The sequence below is a fragment of the Ranitomeya imitator genome, chromosome 7, assembly GCF_032444005.1.
Source record: "Ranitomeya imitator isolate aRanImi1 chromosome 7, aRanImi1.pri, whole genome shotgun sequence".
Taxonomy (NCBI): domain Eukaryota; kingdom Metazoa; phylum Chordata; class Amphibia; order Anura; family Dendrobatidae; genus Ranitomeya; species Ranitomeya imitator.
The window spans coordinates 17042790-17057054 of NC_091288.1; the positions used below are offsets into that span (position 1 = coordinate 17042790).

The 14265-nt window shown below is 41.6% G+C and overlaps 1 protein-coding gene across 1 annotated transcript in view; it reads left to right on the forward strand.

Annotated features, from left to right (window-relative positions):
• Window positions 1–14265, forward strand: part of MGAT5 (alpha-1,6-mannosylglycoprotein 6-beta-N-acetylglucosaminyltransferase) — a 74466-nt gene that overhangs the window by 15063 nt on the left and 45138 nt on the right. Inside the window, exon 2 of the mRNA XM_069732838.1 lies at window positions 10863–11244. Coding sequence (XP_069588939.1) covers window positions 11004–11244 — 241 coding nt within the window. The 5' untranslated portion in view covers window positions 10863–11003. The remainder of the gene's footprint in view (window positions 1–10862; window positions 11245–14265) is intronic.

The following is a 14265-nucleotide window of genomic DNA, read 5'->3' on the forward strand; positions in this document are numbered from 1 at the left end:
GCAGAAACGCTGCAGATCTGCAAGTGATTTACAGTACAAAGTAAATCAATGGCAAAAAAAAAAAAATGTTGTGCTAATGGTGCGCAACAATCCACATGGAAAACGCAGCAGATTCAAAAAAGGAGCATGTCAATTCTTTGTGCAGATCTGCTGCGTTTCTGCACCCATTCCATAATAGAAATCTGCAGAGGTAAAAAAAAAAAAGGAAGAAATCCGTTTAAAAATCTGCAACGTGTGCACATACCAAAAAAAGGCACAGATTCTGGCCTCCACAGCAAAACCGCACAAAAAACGTGTCAAATCTGCTGGTGCGTCTTCTGCCAAGAGATGAAGAATCCGCACCAGAAATTCCTAAGCCTAATCTGCAACATGTGCACATAGCTTTAAACTTCCCCGTGGCCCCGGCCCCAGCACTGGGTAAATTCCGGTACCAGTTCCATCAGGTGACTTTGGGCGCTTTGTCTGGCTCTGGCTGCTTTTGCATTTTCCCTTGAATTATTCTGATAGAGAAGTTTATTGCCCAACGATTCCTCATTATTTTGGTTGCTGACTCACTTGTCCGACCAGTTATTTGTAATCTTTCAAAAAGCAGAAGGTCCCCCCTCCCCCCCCCCCCCCGAAATAAAAAAAAAAAAAATAATAATAATAATTCAGCTGTTTTCGAACATGTGGATTTCGCCGGTTACTTTTTTTTATCCGCTTTTTTTTTTCTTCATGTGTATTTATTTATATCATTTTCTTTATTTTGTCACTTTTCCACCGCAAAAACTAAAGGAAACAAACCCCATGTTTGCTCATGAAAAATGGTCCAAAGAATTTACATGATGATACTTTTTCTAATATGATGCAAGCAGATTGGAAGCTCCTTTCTTTATTTTTTTCTTTTTTTTTTTTTTTTCTTTTTGATTCTGGTGATTTTGGTTTGTAATGTAACCACACATAAAAAGGTGCCAAATAATTGTGTGAACATGTCCCAGATCGGGTCACCTCCTGTTTTCCATTGTAAACAGCCCTTTTCCTTTTTTTTTTTTTCCCCCCCCCGCTTTTTCCCCTTTTTTTTTCTCCTCCCTTACACCAGGCCAAAGTGTGCAGTGTTCTTCTGTTGTCGGCCTGTATACACTGAAAACTGACCCTCTGTTGTTCCTCTTGGAAATGTATAAATAAGCTTACAAGTGGATGCGGCCATGAAAAAATCCAATCAATCATAATCAATAAAATAGTATATATGTAACATTCCAGTGACTTGCATGGCTGGGCGATTTCGGTTGGCAAGTTGGCCGCGTCTCGGATGACTGGCGGCTGCTCCCAGTGCTGACTGTTTAGGGCCTCACGGTTACATTGATTTATTCATGAATTTCCAGAAAGAATAATCGTACAGTTACTCGGGGGCTGCAGGTATTTACCACAGTATAATATTACATAATATTACAAAGTGAATTAAAGACAAAAAATTGCTCCTGCCCCAACCCCCTTTAAACGCCTTTTCACTTTTGCACGATGTGTTATGATGTCCTGGCGGGGCAGGTGCCCGTTGTGTTATACAGCCGACACCTGCCTAACGGCACCGACCCGAGCTCGCCCCGATCACAGCTATTTAACCATTTAAGTGCCACCCTCAGTGATTGTGTGTTGAGGCCTCTCGTCGCCCAGTGATCGCAGGGTGTCGGTGGGAATGCCCAGCAGCCGGGGACCTGAAGAATGACTTCAAAGGAGACTGTGATTTGTGATCAAACGATCGCTGGTTCAGGTCTCCTATTGGGCCTGAAAAATAAAGTCCAAAAGAATAAGAATAATTAAAAAAGTTAAAAAAAATAAATAAATTTGAGAATATAAAAATTAATAAAATAAAACGTATTGTTTACTCATCCCCCTGCCACCCACCACCACCAGTTTCCCCATGTTAAACCAGTTAAAGCAAACAATGAACATATATTTTTTTATCGCCGCGTCAGTAAAAATGTAAAATTATAGGAAAAAGGGGGAAAAAAATCAAAATGCCCAAATTTACATTTTTTGATTGCTGCACTCCCACAATTTAAAAAAAATAACAAATTTATCAAAACATTGTTTTTTTTGTTTTGTTTTTTTCTTTTGCTGGAAACCGGGAAAACAATGTTTTTTTTTTTTGTTTTTTTTATCGCCCGCCAACTATTTTTCAGCACAATTTTAAGGTAATATGATTGGTGTTGTTGGAACTGAAACTTGTCCTTTAAAAAACAAAAACCCCAAGCCCTTATGCTGCAATGACGACGGAAAAATGAGTTCTGGCACTTGGGAGAAAAAACGAAAGCACAAAAATGTAAAGTGGCAGAAGTGAACGTAGAAAATAGTGTTCGGACGGTGGCGCCTGTCCTCTCGTTTATCTTGTGGTCGATCTTTCGATGATCGCGGAGTTTTAGGGCCGGGATCACGCAGATTATGAACAGTAAGGGTATGTGCACACGTTCAGGATTTCTTGCAGAAATTTTTCTGACAAAAACCAGACATTTCTGCCAGAAATCCGCATGCGTTTTTTTTCGCATTTTTTGTGCGTTTTTTCCCAAATGCATAGAATAGCGGGAAAAACGCAGAAAACCCTGAAAATTAATGAACATGCTGCTTTTTTTTTTTTACCGCGATGCGTTTTTTTTTCGCGGAAAAAAAACGCATCATGTGCACAAAACATGCAGAATGCATTCTAAATGATAGGATGCATAATGTATGCGTTTTTAATGAGTTTTTATAGCGTTTTTGTCGTGAGAAAATGCGGGGGAAAAAACGCGAAAAAACCTCAACGTGTGCACATACCCTGAGGGTGACATATCCCGGGCCGTCATTTATAGCGTCTATTGTGGTGACGTGCTTGTGACCCTATTCTGTAGCGTCTCGCCCTCTTCTCTGCCGCGTGCGACCTTTTCAGGTCGTGTAATCGCGGCTGGCAGCTCCTGGCTGATCTGGGACATTACCCCGCTCCTTTTGTTGGGGGCTCCTGTGTACTCAGCTGCCGCACAGCGCCTCAGATTGACTTGTCGGGAATATTGATTTCCACATGGCAGCGGGGCTAATATTTCACACCACACGGGAGCCCTGGCCCTGCTACCAGACTCCTCTCATTCTTTGGATTTTTTTTTTTTATGGCGATTGTTACGAAACTTATTTATTTTTTTGTTTGCTTTTGTTTTATTCTTTTGTCTCACAGTAGATTTGCAGCAATCGGTAAATTCTAAAATAAAATCTGTTATGTTTAGTTCTGTTCATGGGCTCAGACTCGCTGACAATTTCATTAAATGCTTCAGATTTGCCATTATGGGGAAAAAAAAAACAAGTGAGGAGAGAAACTCGGCAAATCTTCCATTGTTTTTCTTAGGTTTTCGCTTTGTGCGGTAAAAATAGCTTGGCAATGTAATTTTGCAGGTCCGGATAATTATGGCTTCACCAAGCCACAATTATTTTTTGAGTTTTGATTTGTGTTATTGCCATTTTGGGGTACATAGTGTTTTCATTGCTTTCATTGGATTTATAGGGGGTGAGATGAAGTGACCAAAAAATGGCAATGTTTATTATGTTAATCCAATGGATTAAATGAATGTGAAAGGTCAGACTGTTATGGACGCATCTATACTGTATATGCGTGAAGTGATTATTTATTTTTTTTATGTCTGGAATGGGGTAAAGGCTGTGATACAAAATTGTTGTGTGTGTATATGTGTATATATATGTATATGTGTGTATATATATATATATATATATATATATATATATATATATATATATATATATATATATATATATATATATATATATATATATATATATATATATATATATACACACACTAGATGGCAGCCCGATTCTAGAGAATCGGGAGTCTAGAATCCATATATACTTTATTTATTCAAATGTAAGAATAATACAATTAATAAATAATAGTAAGAAAGAACAAAAATAATAGGCAGTATATGGAGAAAACACGAAACAAAAGTTCAAAATTGGTGTGAAAATGTCACTGAACCACTTCACAACTAAATATATATAGTTTTGGTAAATGGTATTATCATTTTTTTGACGAAATTCGGCAGGAGCTTGAAGAGCAACGTCACTGGGCCCGCCTCCACGCAGTAGAAACTTGCTGTGAGGTAAAAATTCAAAAATCACACCAAAATGGCGGGCGGAGTGTGTCACAGTACGGCACGTTTCTGATTGGTCGCTCGCAGCAGGCGGCAACCAATCAGACACTGGACACTGTTGACGTCACTTAGCTCCGGACATTAGCTCCGGACATTAGCTCCGGACATTAGCTCCGGACATTAGCTCCGGACATTAGCTCCGGACATTAGCTCCGGACATTAGCTCCGGACATTAGCTCCGGACATTAGCTCCGGACATTAGCTCCGGACATTAGCTCCGGACATTAGCTCCGGACATTAGCTCCGGACATTAGCTCCGGACATTAGCTCCGGACATTAGCTCCGGACATTAGCTCCGGACATTAGCTCCGGACATTAGCTCCGGACATTAGCTCCGGACATTAGCTCCGGACATTAGCTCCGGACATTAGCTCCGGACATTAGCTCCGGACATTAGCTCCGGACATTAGCTCCGGACATTAGCTCCGGACATTAGCTCCGGACATTAGCTCCGGACATTAGCTCCGGACATTAGCTCCGGACATTAGCTCCGGACATTAGCTCCGGACATTAGCTCCGGACATTAGCTCCGGACATTAGCTCCGGACATTAGCTCCGGACATTAGCTCCGGACATTAGCTCCGGACATTAGCTCCGGACATTAGCTCCGGACATTAGCTCCGGACATTAGCTCCGGACATTAGCTCCGGACATTAGCTCCGGACATTAGCTCCGGACATTAGCTCCGGACATTAGCTCCGGACATTAGCTCCGGACATTAGCTCCGGACATTAGCTCCGGACATTAGCTCCGGACATTAGCTCCGGACATTAGCTCCGGACATTAGCTCCGGACATTAGCTCCGGACATTAGCTCCGGACATTAGCTCCGGACATTAGCTCCGGACATTAGCTCCGGACATTAGCTCCGGACATTAGCTCCGGACATTAGCTCCGGACATTAGCTCCGGACATTAGCTCCGGACATTAGCTCCGGACATTAGCTCCGGACATTAGCTCCGGACATTAGCTCCGGGACATTAGCTCCGGACATTAGCTCCGGACATTAGCTCCGGACATTAGCTCCGGACATTAGCTCCGGACATTAGCTCCGGACATTAGCTCCGGACATTAGCTCCGGACATTAGCTCCGGACATTAGCTCCGGACATTAGCTCCGGACATTAGCTCCGGACATTAGCTCCGGACATTAGCTCCGGACATTAGCTCCGGACATTAGCTCCGGACATTAGCTCCGGACATTAGCTCCGGACATTAGCTCCGGACATTAGCTCCGGACATTAGCTCCGGACATTAGCTCCGGACATTAGCTCCGGACATTAGCTCCGGACATTAGCTCCGGACATTAGCTCCGGACATTAGCTCCGGACATTAGCTCCGGACATTAGCTCCGGACATTAGCTCCGGACATTAGCTCCGGACATTAGCTCCGGACATTAGCTCCGGACATTAGCTCCGGACATTGCCACGGAAGTTGGCACAAATTGCAGGAAGTAGTATTCTAGGCAATTATATATTAGATATATATATACACACATACACACACAACAATTTTGTATCACAGCCTTTACCCCATTCCAGACATAAAAAAAAATAAATAAATAATCACTTCACGCATATTATCACTTCACGCGTATATATATCTAATATATAATTGCCTAGAATACTACTTCCTGCAATTTGTGCCAACTTCCTGTCCGGAGCTAATGTCCGGAGCTAATGTGCGGAGATAATGTCCGGAGCTAATGTCCGGAGATAAGTGACGTCAACAGTGTCCAGTGTCTGATTGGTTGCCGCCTGCTGCGAGCGACCAATCAGAAACGTGCCGTACTGTGACACACTCCGCCCGCCATTTTGGTGTGATTTTTGAATTTTTACCTCACAGCAAGTTTCTACTGCGTGGAGGCGGGCCCAGTGACGTTGCTCTTCAAGCTCCTGCCGAATTTCGTCAAAAAAATGATAATACCATTTACCAAAACTATATATATTTAGTTGTGAAGTGGTTCAGTGACATTTTCACACCAATTTTGAACTTTTGTTTGGTGTTTTCTCCATATACTGCCTATTATTTTTGTTCTTTCTTACTATTATTTATTAATTGTATTATTCTTACATTTGAATAAATAAAGTATATATGGATTCTAGACTCCCGATTCTTTAGAATCGGGCTGCCATCTAGTTATACATAATTGTCTAAGGGTCACTTCCGTCTGTCTATGCAGCATCAATAGTAAAAATGTCATGTTAAAAATAATTTAAAAAAAACCAGCCTGCTATACTTGCAAGCGGCAGGTTCCGCTCCCGTCCCAGCGCTGGTGTGCGACAAGGACCTGCCGTGACGTCATCATAGGTCCTCCTCACACCAGCCCTGGGACGGGACCGGAAGCTGCCGCTTGCAATGGAGCGATCCCGGGAGCGTGGCGAGGAGCGAGAAAGGCGGCGGAGGGTAAGTATAGCAGGACTTCAACGGGCTATAGGTGAGTATGTTTATTTATTTTTTTTTTAAGTCTCTATACTACGTGGCTCTGTGCTGGGCAATATACTACGTGGCTCTGCTATATACTATGTGGCTGGGCAATATACCATACTATGTGGCTGGGCAATATACCGTACTACGTGGGCTGTGCTATATACTACGTGGGCTGTGCTATATACTACGTGGGCTGTGCTATATACTACGTGGGCTGTGCTATATACTACGTGGGCTGTGCTATATACTACGTGGGCTGTGCTATATACTACGTGGGCTGTGCTATATACTACGTGGGCTGTGCTATATACTACGTGGGCTGTGCTATATACTACGTGGGCTGTGCTATATACTACGTGGCTCTGTGCTGTATACTACGTGGCTCTGCTGTATACTACGCGGCTCTGTGCTGTATACTACGCGGCTGGGCAATATACTACGTGGCTCTGTGCTGTATACTACGCGGCTGGGCAATATACTACGTGGCTCTGTGCTGTATACTACGCGGCTGGGCAATATACTACGTGGCTCTGTGCTGTATACTACGCGGCTGGGCAATATACTACGTGGCTCTGTGCTGTATACTACGCGGCTGGGCAATATACTACGCCGCTGGGCGGTATACTACGGGGACATGCATATTCTAGAATACCCGATGCGTTAGAATCGGGCCACCATCTAGTGTATATATATGTGTGTGTGTGTGTGTGTGTATATATGTATATATGTGTATATATATATATATATATATATATATATATATATATATATATATACATACATACATACATACATACATACATACATACATACATACATACATACATACATACATACATACATACATACATACATACATACTATAATATAATATATATAATATTTTTTTTTTTACGTTTGTTTAATTCTTTAGTCCTCCCCACTCTGGGACCTGCAATCGTTTTGGTCACTTTTTTTTTTTCTATATACTGAGGTATTGCAGCAAACCGTACAAGTCGTGGTCTCCTATGAAGCTCACATGGGGGCACCAAGATGGCGGCAACAGGGTTGCGCAGGCACAATGATTGCCATGGCAACCCAACATCACCATTCCCTGAATATTTGCCATATCTGGTGCTGGCAGTCGTTGTTAGGTTTCCATATACACACACTCCATGACCATGACCGGGTTGTTATGGTAGAGGAAGGCTGTTTTGGTTTCACATAGCAACCAATCACAGTGCAGTTTTCATCTTACCAGAACAGTTTAGAAAATGAAAGCTAGTTTCTGATTGGTTGCTATTGGCAACAAAAACTTTTTTTTTTTTTTTTGTAATAGAGGCCTAATGGTTTCGTCCATGTGGAAACAAGATACTAGGCCTCAGTCATCCAGACTGTTTGTGGTCCATAACAACCAATCAGGGCTCTGCTTTTATGGCTGTAAACATGAATATCTACGCTACTGCAATACTCTGCACATGGGGTAATCAAAATGGCTAATCAGGAGAACTATACATTTCTAATTGGAAGTATTTGCTAATATTATTATTATTAGTATTATTATTATTATTATTATTATTATTATTATTATTATTCCTGATAGATGTTGGAATAACATCTTGGAGATGGAAATACTTTTAAATTAATATCTTGGCAATAGAAGTAAAAACTTGATATAACAATGAAGTGAAAATGCTGCAAAAATTTAGCATATTTTCTGCCTGAGCGCCTCCGTACCATTGTCTGTAATTTTTATGAAATCTTCTCCAATTTTTCATGTCCCCAGTCTGGTTTTTGATGCAGTTTTTTTACTGGAGCCTCTGCGGTCGCTGCGTCGTTGTCCAGCTGTAATCTCGCAGGAAGGAAATGTGGTCACTTATGTGGCGCAATCTGTGCTCGCCCGAGAGAGAGATATAGAGAGAGATGGAGACATATTACATAAATTATATATGCATGGTTTGTTTGTTTTTTTTCTCTTCTATTTTTATAGTATACACTTGTATACATTTTATCCCTTTCATCCCCTTCCCAAACTTTCAGGGAATTCGCCCTAGGGGGAAGCGCGTCACTTCTGGATATAAACGGAGTGGAAGAAGTTGGCACCTGATGGAGATCGGGCATTATTGAAGATAGATGTGGCCATTATGCCGCTACTTAGATGCTTGTGTTCAGTCACTATGGGGCGTCCTATGTCCCGCGATTCGGGTCATTTCCCCCTTCTGCTCCTCTGCTGGGATAATAGCCATCGACCATTGGGGATACATTGGCGAATGGATTAATTGCGAGCACTTATTAGCGCCATGAAGGGAAGACGTTACTTTGGCGGATATGCCTTTATCTTGCTGTGCTAGCCTTCCTCCTTCCAGCCCGCGTCTTGTGACTTTTTTTTTTTAATTGCTGGATTTCCACTAAATGTATGTATAGTCTAACAACTACTCCGTTCCACCCCCATTGGGTCCCTATGCCGTGAGCATTGATTATCCAACCCATTTGACAAGGGAATGGTAATACTGGTTGGTTAATTTGTGCATACATTTCCAGGAGGAGCAAAAAAGGAGCAAGACAGTGCAAACTTCTATGAAAGGATGCATATGGAATTTTCTTATGGGGCGTACAACAATTTATTAAAAATGGACATGTCAGGAAATTCGCGTAGAGCAGACCTTCATAACTAGCACCGTTGGGGGGGGCTCTATTTAAACCTTCACTCTGCGGACCCCTTCTGCCCTATTCTGTATCTCCTGTTTACTTGCATAGACTCCGCACTTATTCATGCATCTGTTCTTTAGAACTCCGATCAGTTACTGAAAAACAAAATGTACACAAAGCCATCCCCCTGAGAATTGACTAAGAAGGGGGCAGGCTTGGCTACTGACATGAGCCATAAAGCCATCCCCATTCCCACCCAGCATTGGTCACGTGCTGGTAAAGGAGACTGCCACTTCTGTTGAGCATGTGACCAACAGTGGAGTCGGAGAATGGGGGCAATCCAGGCCATTGAATTGGGGAATGTGGGGCATGGTCAAAGTACATTGTTTAAAAAAAAAAAAAAAAAAAACATAATTTGCTTAAACTTTTTATTTTAGCTGACATGGACAAAACAGAATTCATCATCTTTCCCCCATCTCACTCTACCCCTCCAACAGACCTATCCATCAATGTCAATGGCTGCTCATTTTCCCCAGTCCCACACGCCCGGTGCCTCGTGTTGATCCTCGACTCTGCCCTCTCTTTCAAGCCACATATCCAAGCTCTTGCCTCCTCCTGCCGTCTCAAACTCAAAAATATTTCCCGGATCCGTGCTTTCCTTGACCGCGACACCACAAAAACGCTAGTGCATGCCCTTATCATCTCCCGCCTTGACTACTGCAACTTCCTACTCTCTGGACTCCCCTCTAGCACTCTGGCACCACTCCAATCCATCCTATACTCTGCTGCCCGACTAATCCACCTGTCTCCCCGCTATTCCCCGGCCTCTCCCCTATGCAAAGCCCTTCACTGGCTTCCTATCGCCCAGAGATTCCAGTTCGAAACCCTCACAATGACATACAAAGCCATCCACAGCCTGTCTCCTCCATACATCTGTGACATGGTCTCCCGGTACCTACCTACACGCGACCTCCGATCCTCCCAAGACCTCCTTCTCTACTCCCCTCTTATCTCCCCTTCCCACAACCGCATCCAAGACTTCTCCCGTGCTTCCTCCCTACTCTGGAACCCTCTACCCCAACACATCAGACTCACGCCTACCATAGAAACCTTCAAAAAGAACCTGAAGACCCACCTCTTCCGACAAGCCTGCAGTGATCCTGAACCTACTGAACCGCCGCACAACCTGCCCTACCCTCTCCTAGTGCATCCTCACCCATCCCCTGCAGACTGAGCCCTCGCGGGCAGGGTCCTCCCTCCTTATGTACCCGTGTGCCTTGTTACTTGTTCATGTTTAATGTATTTGTCTATATTTGCCCCGTATTCACATGTAAAGCGCCACGGAATTAATGGCGCTATAAAAATGTAAAATATATATGCATAAAATTCATGGAATTGTAAACCTAGAAATAACTAGATTTATTGTTTGATAATTTCTCCTCATTTGTCCTTTCGTCTAACTTCAGTCAGGGCAGAGGGGAGAGGCTCCTGCTGCAGTCAATCTTCTAAACGTTAGATACAGGAAATCAAACCAGAAACTGCTGGCATTTTTTTTTTCTTTTGGTGTAAGCTGTTTTCTCGTATATTTTGCATACAGGGTGATCAAATATTATTTATTTCCTTTTTTGTTTATTTCTAGCATCACGGAGCTGAAACGCCTGGTTTTGAGCCGCAGGATCTGGTCTCTCCAGGCACTCTTATAACCGCCTCTGCCATGGATGTGCACTTTTTCTGCGTCCTTTGAGATAACGCACTGACCGATATCTTTGCTGGGAAGGTCATGGCTTACTTTACGCCTTGGAAACTTTCGTCTCAGAAGCTCGGCTTCTTCCTGGTGACTTTTGGGTTCATATGGGGCATGATGTTGCTGCATTTTACAATTCAGCAGAGAACTCCGCACGAGAGCAGCACCGTGCTCCGCGAACAGATTTTGGATCTCAGCAAAAGATATATCAAAGCTCTGGCAGAAGAAAATAGGAACGTAGTAGACGGCCCATATGTCGGCACCATGACAGCATATGGTAAGTGCAAAAAAACGTGCGGTATTGTCTGTGGCCCTGAGGGAATGGATGACATGTCTTTATTAAGGCTTTGCTTCAAAGAGGAGCGTGTTGCTTGTTTGTTTGTTTTTTTTTGCTTGTTTGCATTCCAATTTCTCTGCTATTTTTCCAAAAAACGTGCAGATTCTATCATGGATTGAACCATCTGGCTGAAAGCAGTGCAACATTTTTTTTCTTTTTTCTGCTAGACTTTTTTGCTGCACTTTTTCTTTTCTCTGTTAAGAAAGTTTGCTCTTACCAGTTGGTAGGTAGTTGTGATAACATGACAAAAGTCTAATTTACAAGAATATAACTACTATAATACTGCTCCTGTGTACAAGAATATAACTACTATAATACTGCTCCTGTGTACAAGAATATAACTACTATAATACTGCTCCTATGTACAAGAATATAACTACTATAATACTGCTCCTGTGTACAAGAATATAACTACTATAATACTGCTCCTGTGTACAAGAATATAACTACTATAATACTGCCCCCTATGTACAAGAATATAACTACTATAATACTGCCCCTATGTACAGGAATATAACTGCTATAATACTGCCCCTATGTGCAAGAGTATGACTACTATAATACTGCCCCTATGTACAGGAATATAACTGCTATAATACTGCCCCATGTACAAGAGTATGACTACTATAATACTGCCCCTATGTACAGGAATATAACTGCTATAATACTGCCCCTATGTGCAAGAATATAACTACTATAATACTGCCCCTATATACAAGAATATAACTACTATAATACTGCCCCTATATACAAGAATATAACTACTATAATACTGCTCCTATATACAAGAATATAACTACTATAATACTGCCCCTATGTACAGGAATATAACTACTATAGTACTGCCCCTATATACAAGAATATAACTACTATAATACTGCCCCTATGTACAAGAATATAACTACTATAATACTGCCCCTATGTACAAGAATATAACTACTATAATACTGCTCCTATGTACAAGAATATAACTACTATAATACTGCCCCCTATGTACAAGAATATAACTACTATAATACTGCCCCCTATGTACAAGAATATAACTACTATAATACTGCCCCTATGTACAAGAATATAACTACTATAATACTGCTCCTATGTACAGGAATATAACTACTATAGTACTGCCCCTATATACAAGAATATAACTACTATAATACTGCCCCTATGTACAAGAATATAACTACTATAATACTGCTCCTATGTACAAGAATATAACTACTATAATACTGCCCCCTATGTACAAGAATATAACTACTATAATACTGCCCCTATGTACAAGAATATAACTACTATAATACTGCTCCTATGTACAGGAATATAACTACTATAGTACTGCCCCTATATACAAGAATATAACTACTATAATACTGCCCCTATGTACAAGAATATAACTACTATAATACTGCCCCTATGTACAAGAATATAACTACTATAATACTGCCCCTATGTACAAGAATATAACTACTATAATACTGCCCCTATGTACAAGAATATAACTACTATAATACTGCCCCTATGTACAAGAATATAACTACTATAATACTGCCCCTATGTACAAGAATATAACTACTATAATACTGCCCCTATGTACAAGAATATAACTACTATAATACTGCTCCTATGTACAAGAATATAGCTACTATAATACTGCTCCTATGTACAAGAATATAACTACTATAATACTGCCCCCTATGTACAAGAATATAACTACTATAATACTGCCCCTATGTACAAGAATATAACTACTATAATACTGCCCCTATGTACAGGAATATGTGTTTTTTCTTTGCTCTCCCACATTGTGTGGATTGCTCTCTGTACTTTATACTCTTTCTCTGCAGTGTGATGTCCCTATCTGGTAACGTTTGGGGTCTGTGTTTTCTAGACATGGGGGTTTATTACTATGGAGCCGCTGCTGGATCGCGCACCTTGGTCAGCTGCCCAGGAGTTAGTCTTCGCTTTCTCCTTCCTATTAATTCTATTTTTCAGTAGTGCTGTTGGAGCAGCGTGAGATGTTTTTGCCAATTTTTCTTTTTTTTTTTTTTTTTTTTTTTTTTTTAGTCTTGAATCCCCTCCAAAAGAGTAAGTCCATGAATTAGGATTGTGCAGCCAGTTTCAACAGTGCACCTCAGCTGTACAACTTGACTGCTTAAAAATTTGTATTAATCCTTTTTTTTATTTTTTATATATATTCTTTACTGTTTTATTATAAGGACGTGTAACACTAAAACCTCATCACTTTTCGTGTTGACGGTTTGCCTTCTAACTGGTCTTTATCCTCATCTACAACAACTGTGTGCTCTGTTGCCAGTAGTTGTAGTTTGTCTACCGCAATATTCCCCAACCTGTAGGCCCCTAACTGGGGACAAACAAACAACTCCTGGCTGCTAGGTGGCACCCTACAGGCACTTATCGTTTTGTATCCACAGCTCTATACAGACCCATGGGTCTCCATGGGAACGGTAAACAAAGCATTGCAGTAGCCTGGAGCCGGGTAGCAGTGGTCTGGTGGTCACAATTGCATTTTTCCTCTTTATGCCACATGAATCATATTTTGCCAACTTTCTCGAAACACCCAGAAGTCCCGCGGCAATATGGAAAGACTTCATGGAAGAATCAAACTTGCCCACAACTTCCCACAAATCGGCATTTTTCAGAAGCCTTTTTGTGCCCTTGTTTCTGAAATTTACAGACGGCGGTTGAAACATGATGGGAGAGGAGTGCAGCGTCTAAAATGGGCCTGTCTGTGGTCGAAAATGTCCTCCTGGGCCACGACGGGTGACATTTGGCAGATCTGATAATCCGGTGGTTGTCACACTGCAGCTATAATGTTCTAGTAGTGGGGTATGTAAATGTGGCTTCATTAGATTTTTTTTTTTTTTTCCACCTTTTCTAAAGTCCAGAAATTTGCAAACCCTACAATCACTTGTCAGCCGGAGGGTGATTAATAGTCCTCCA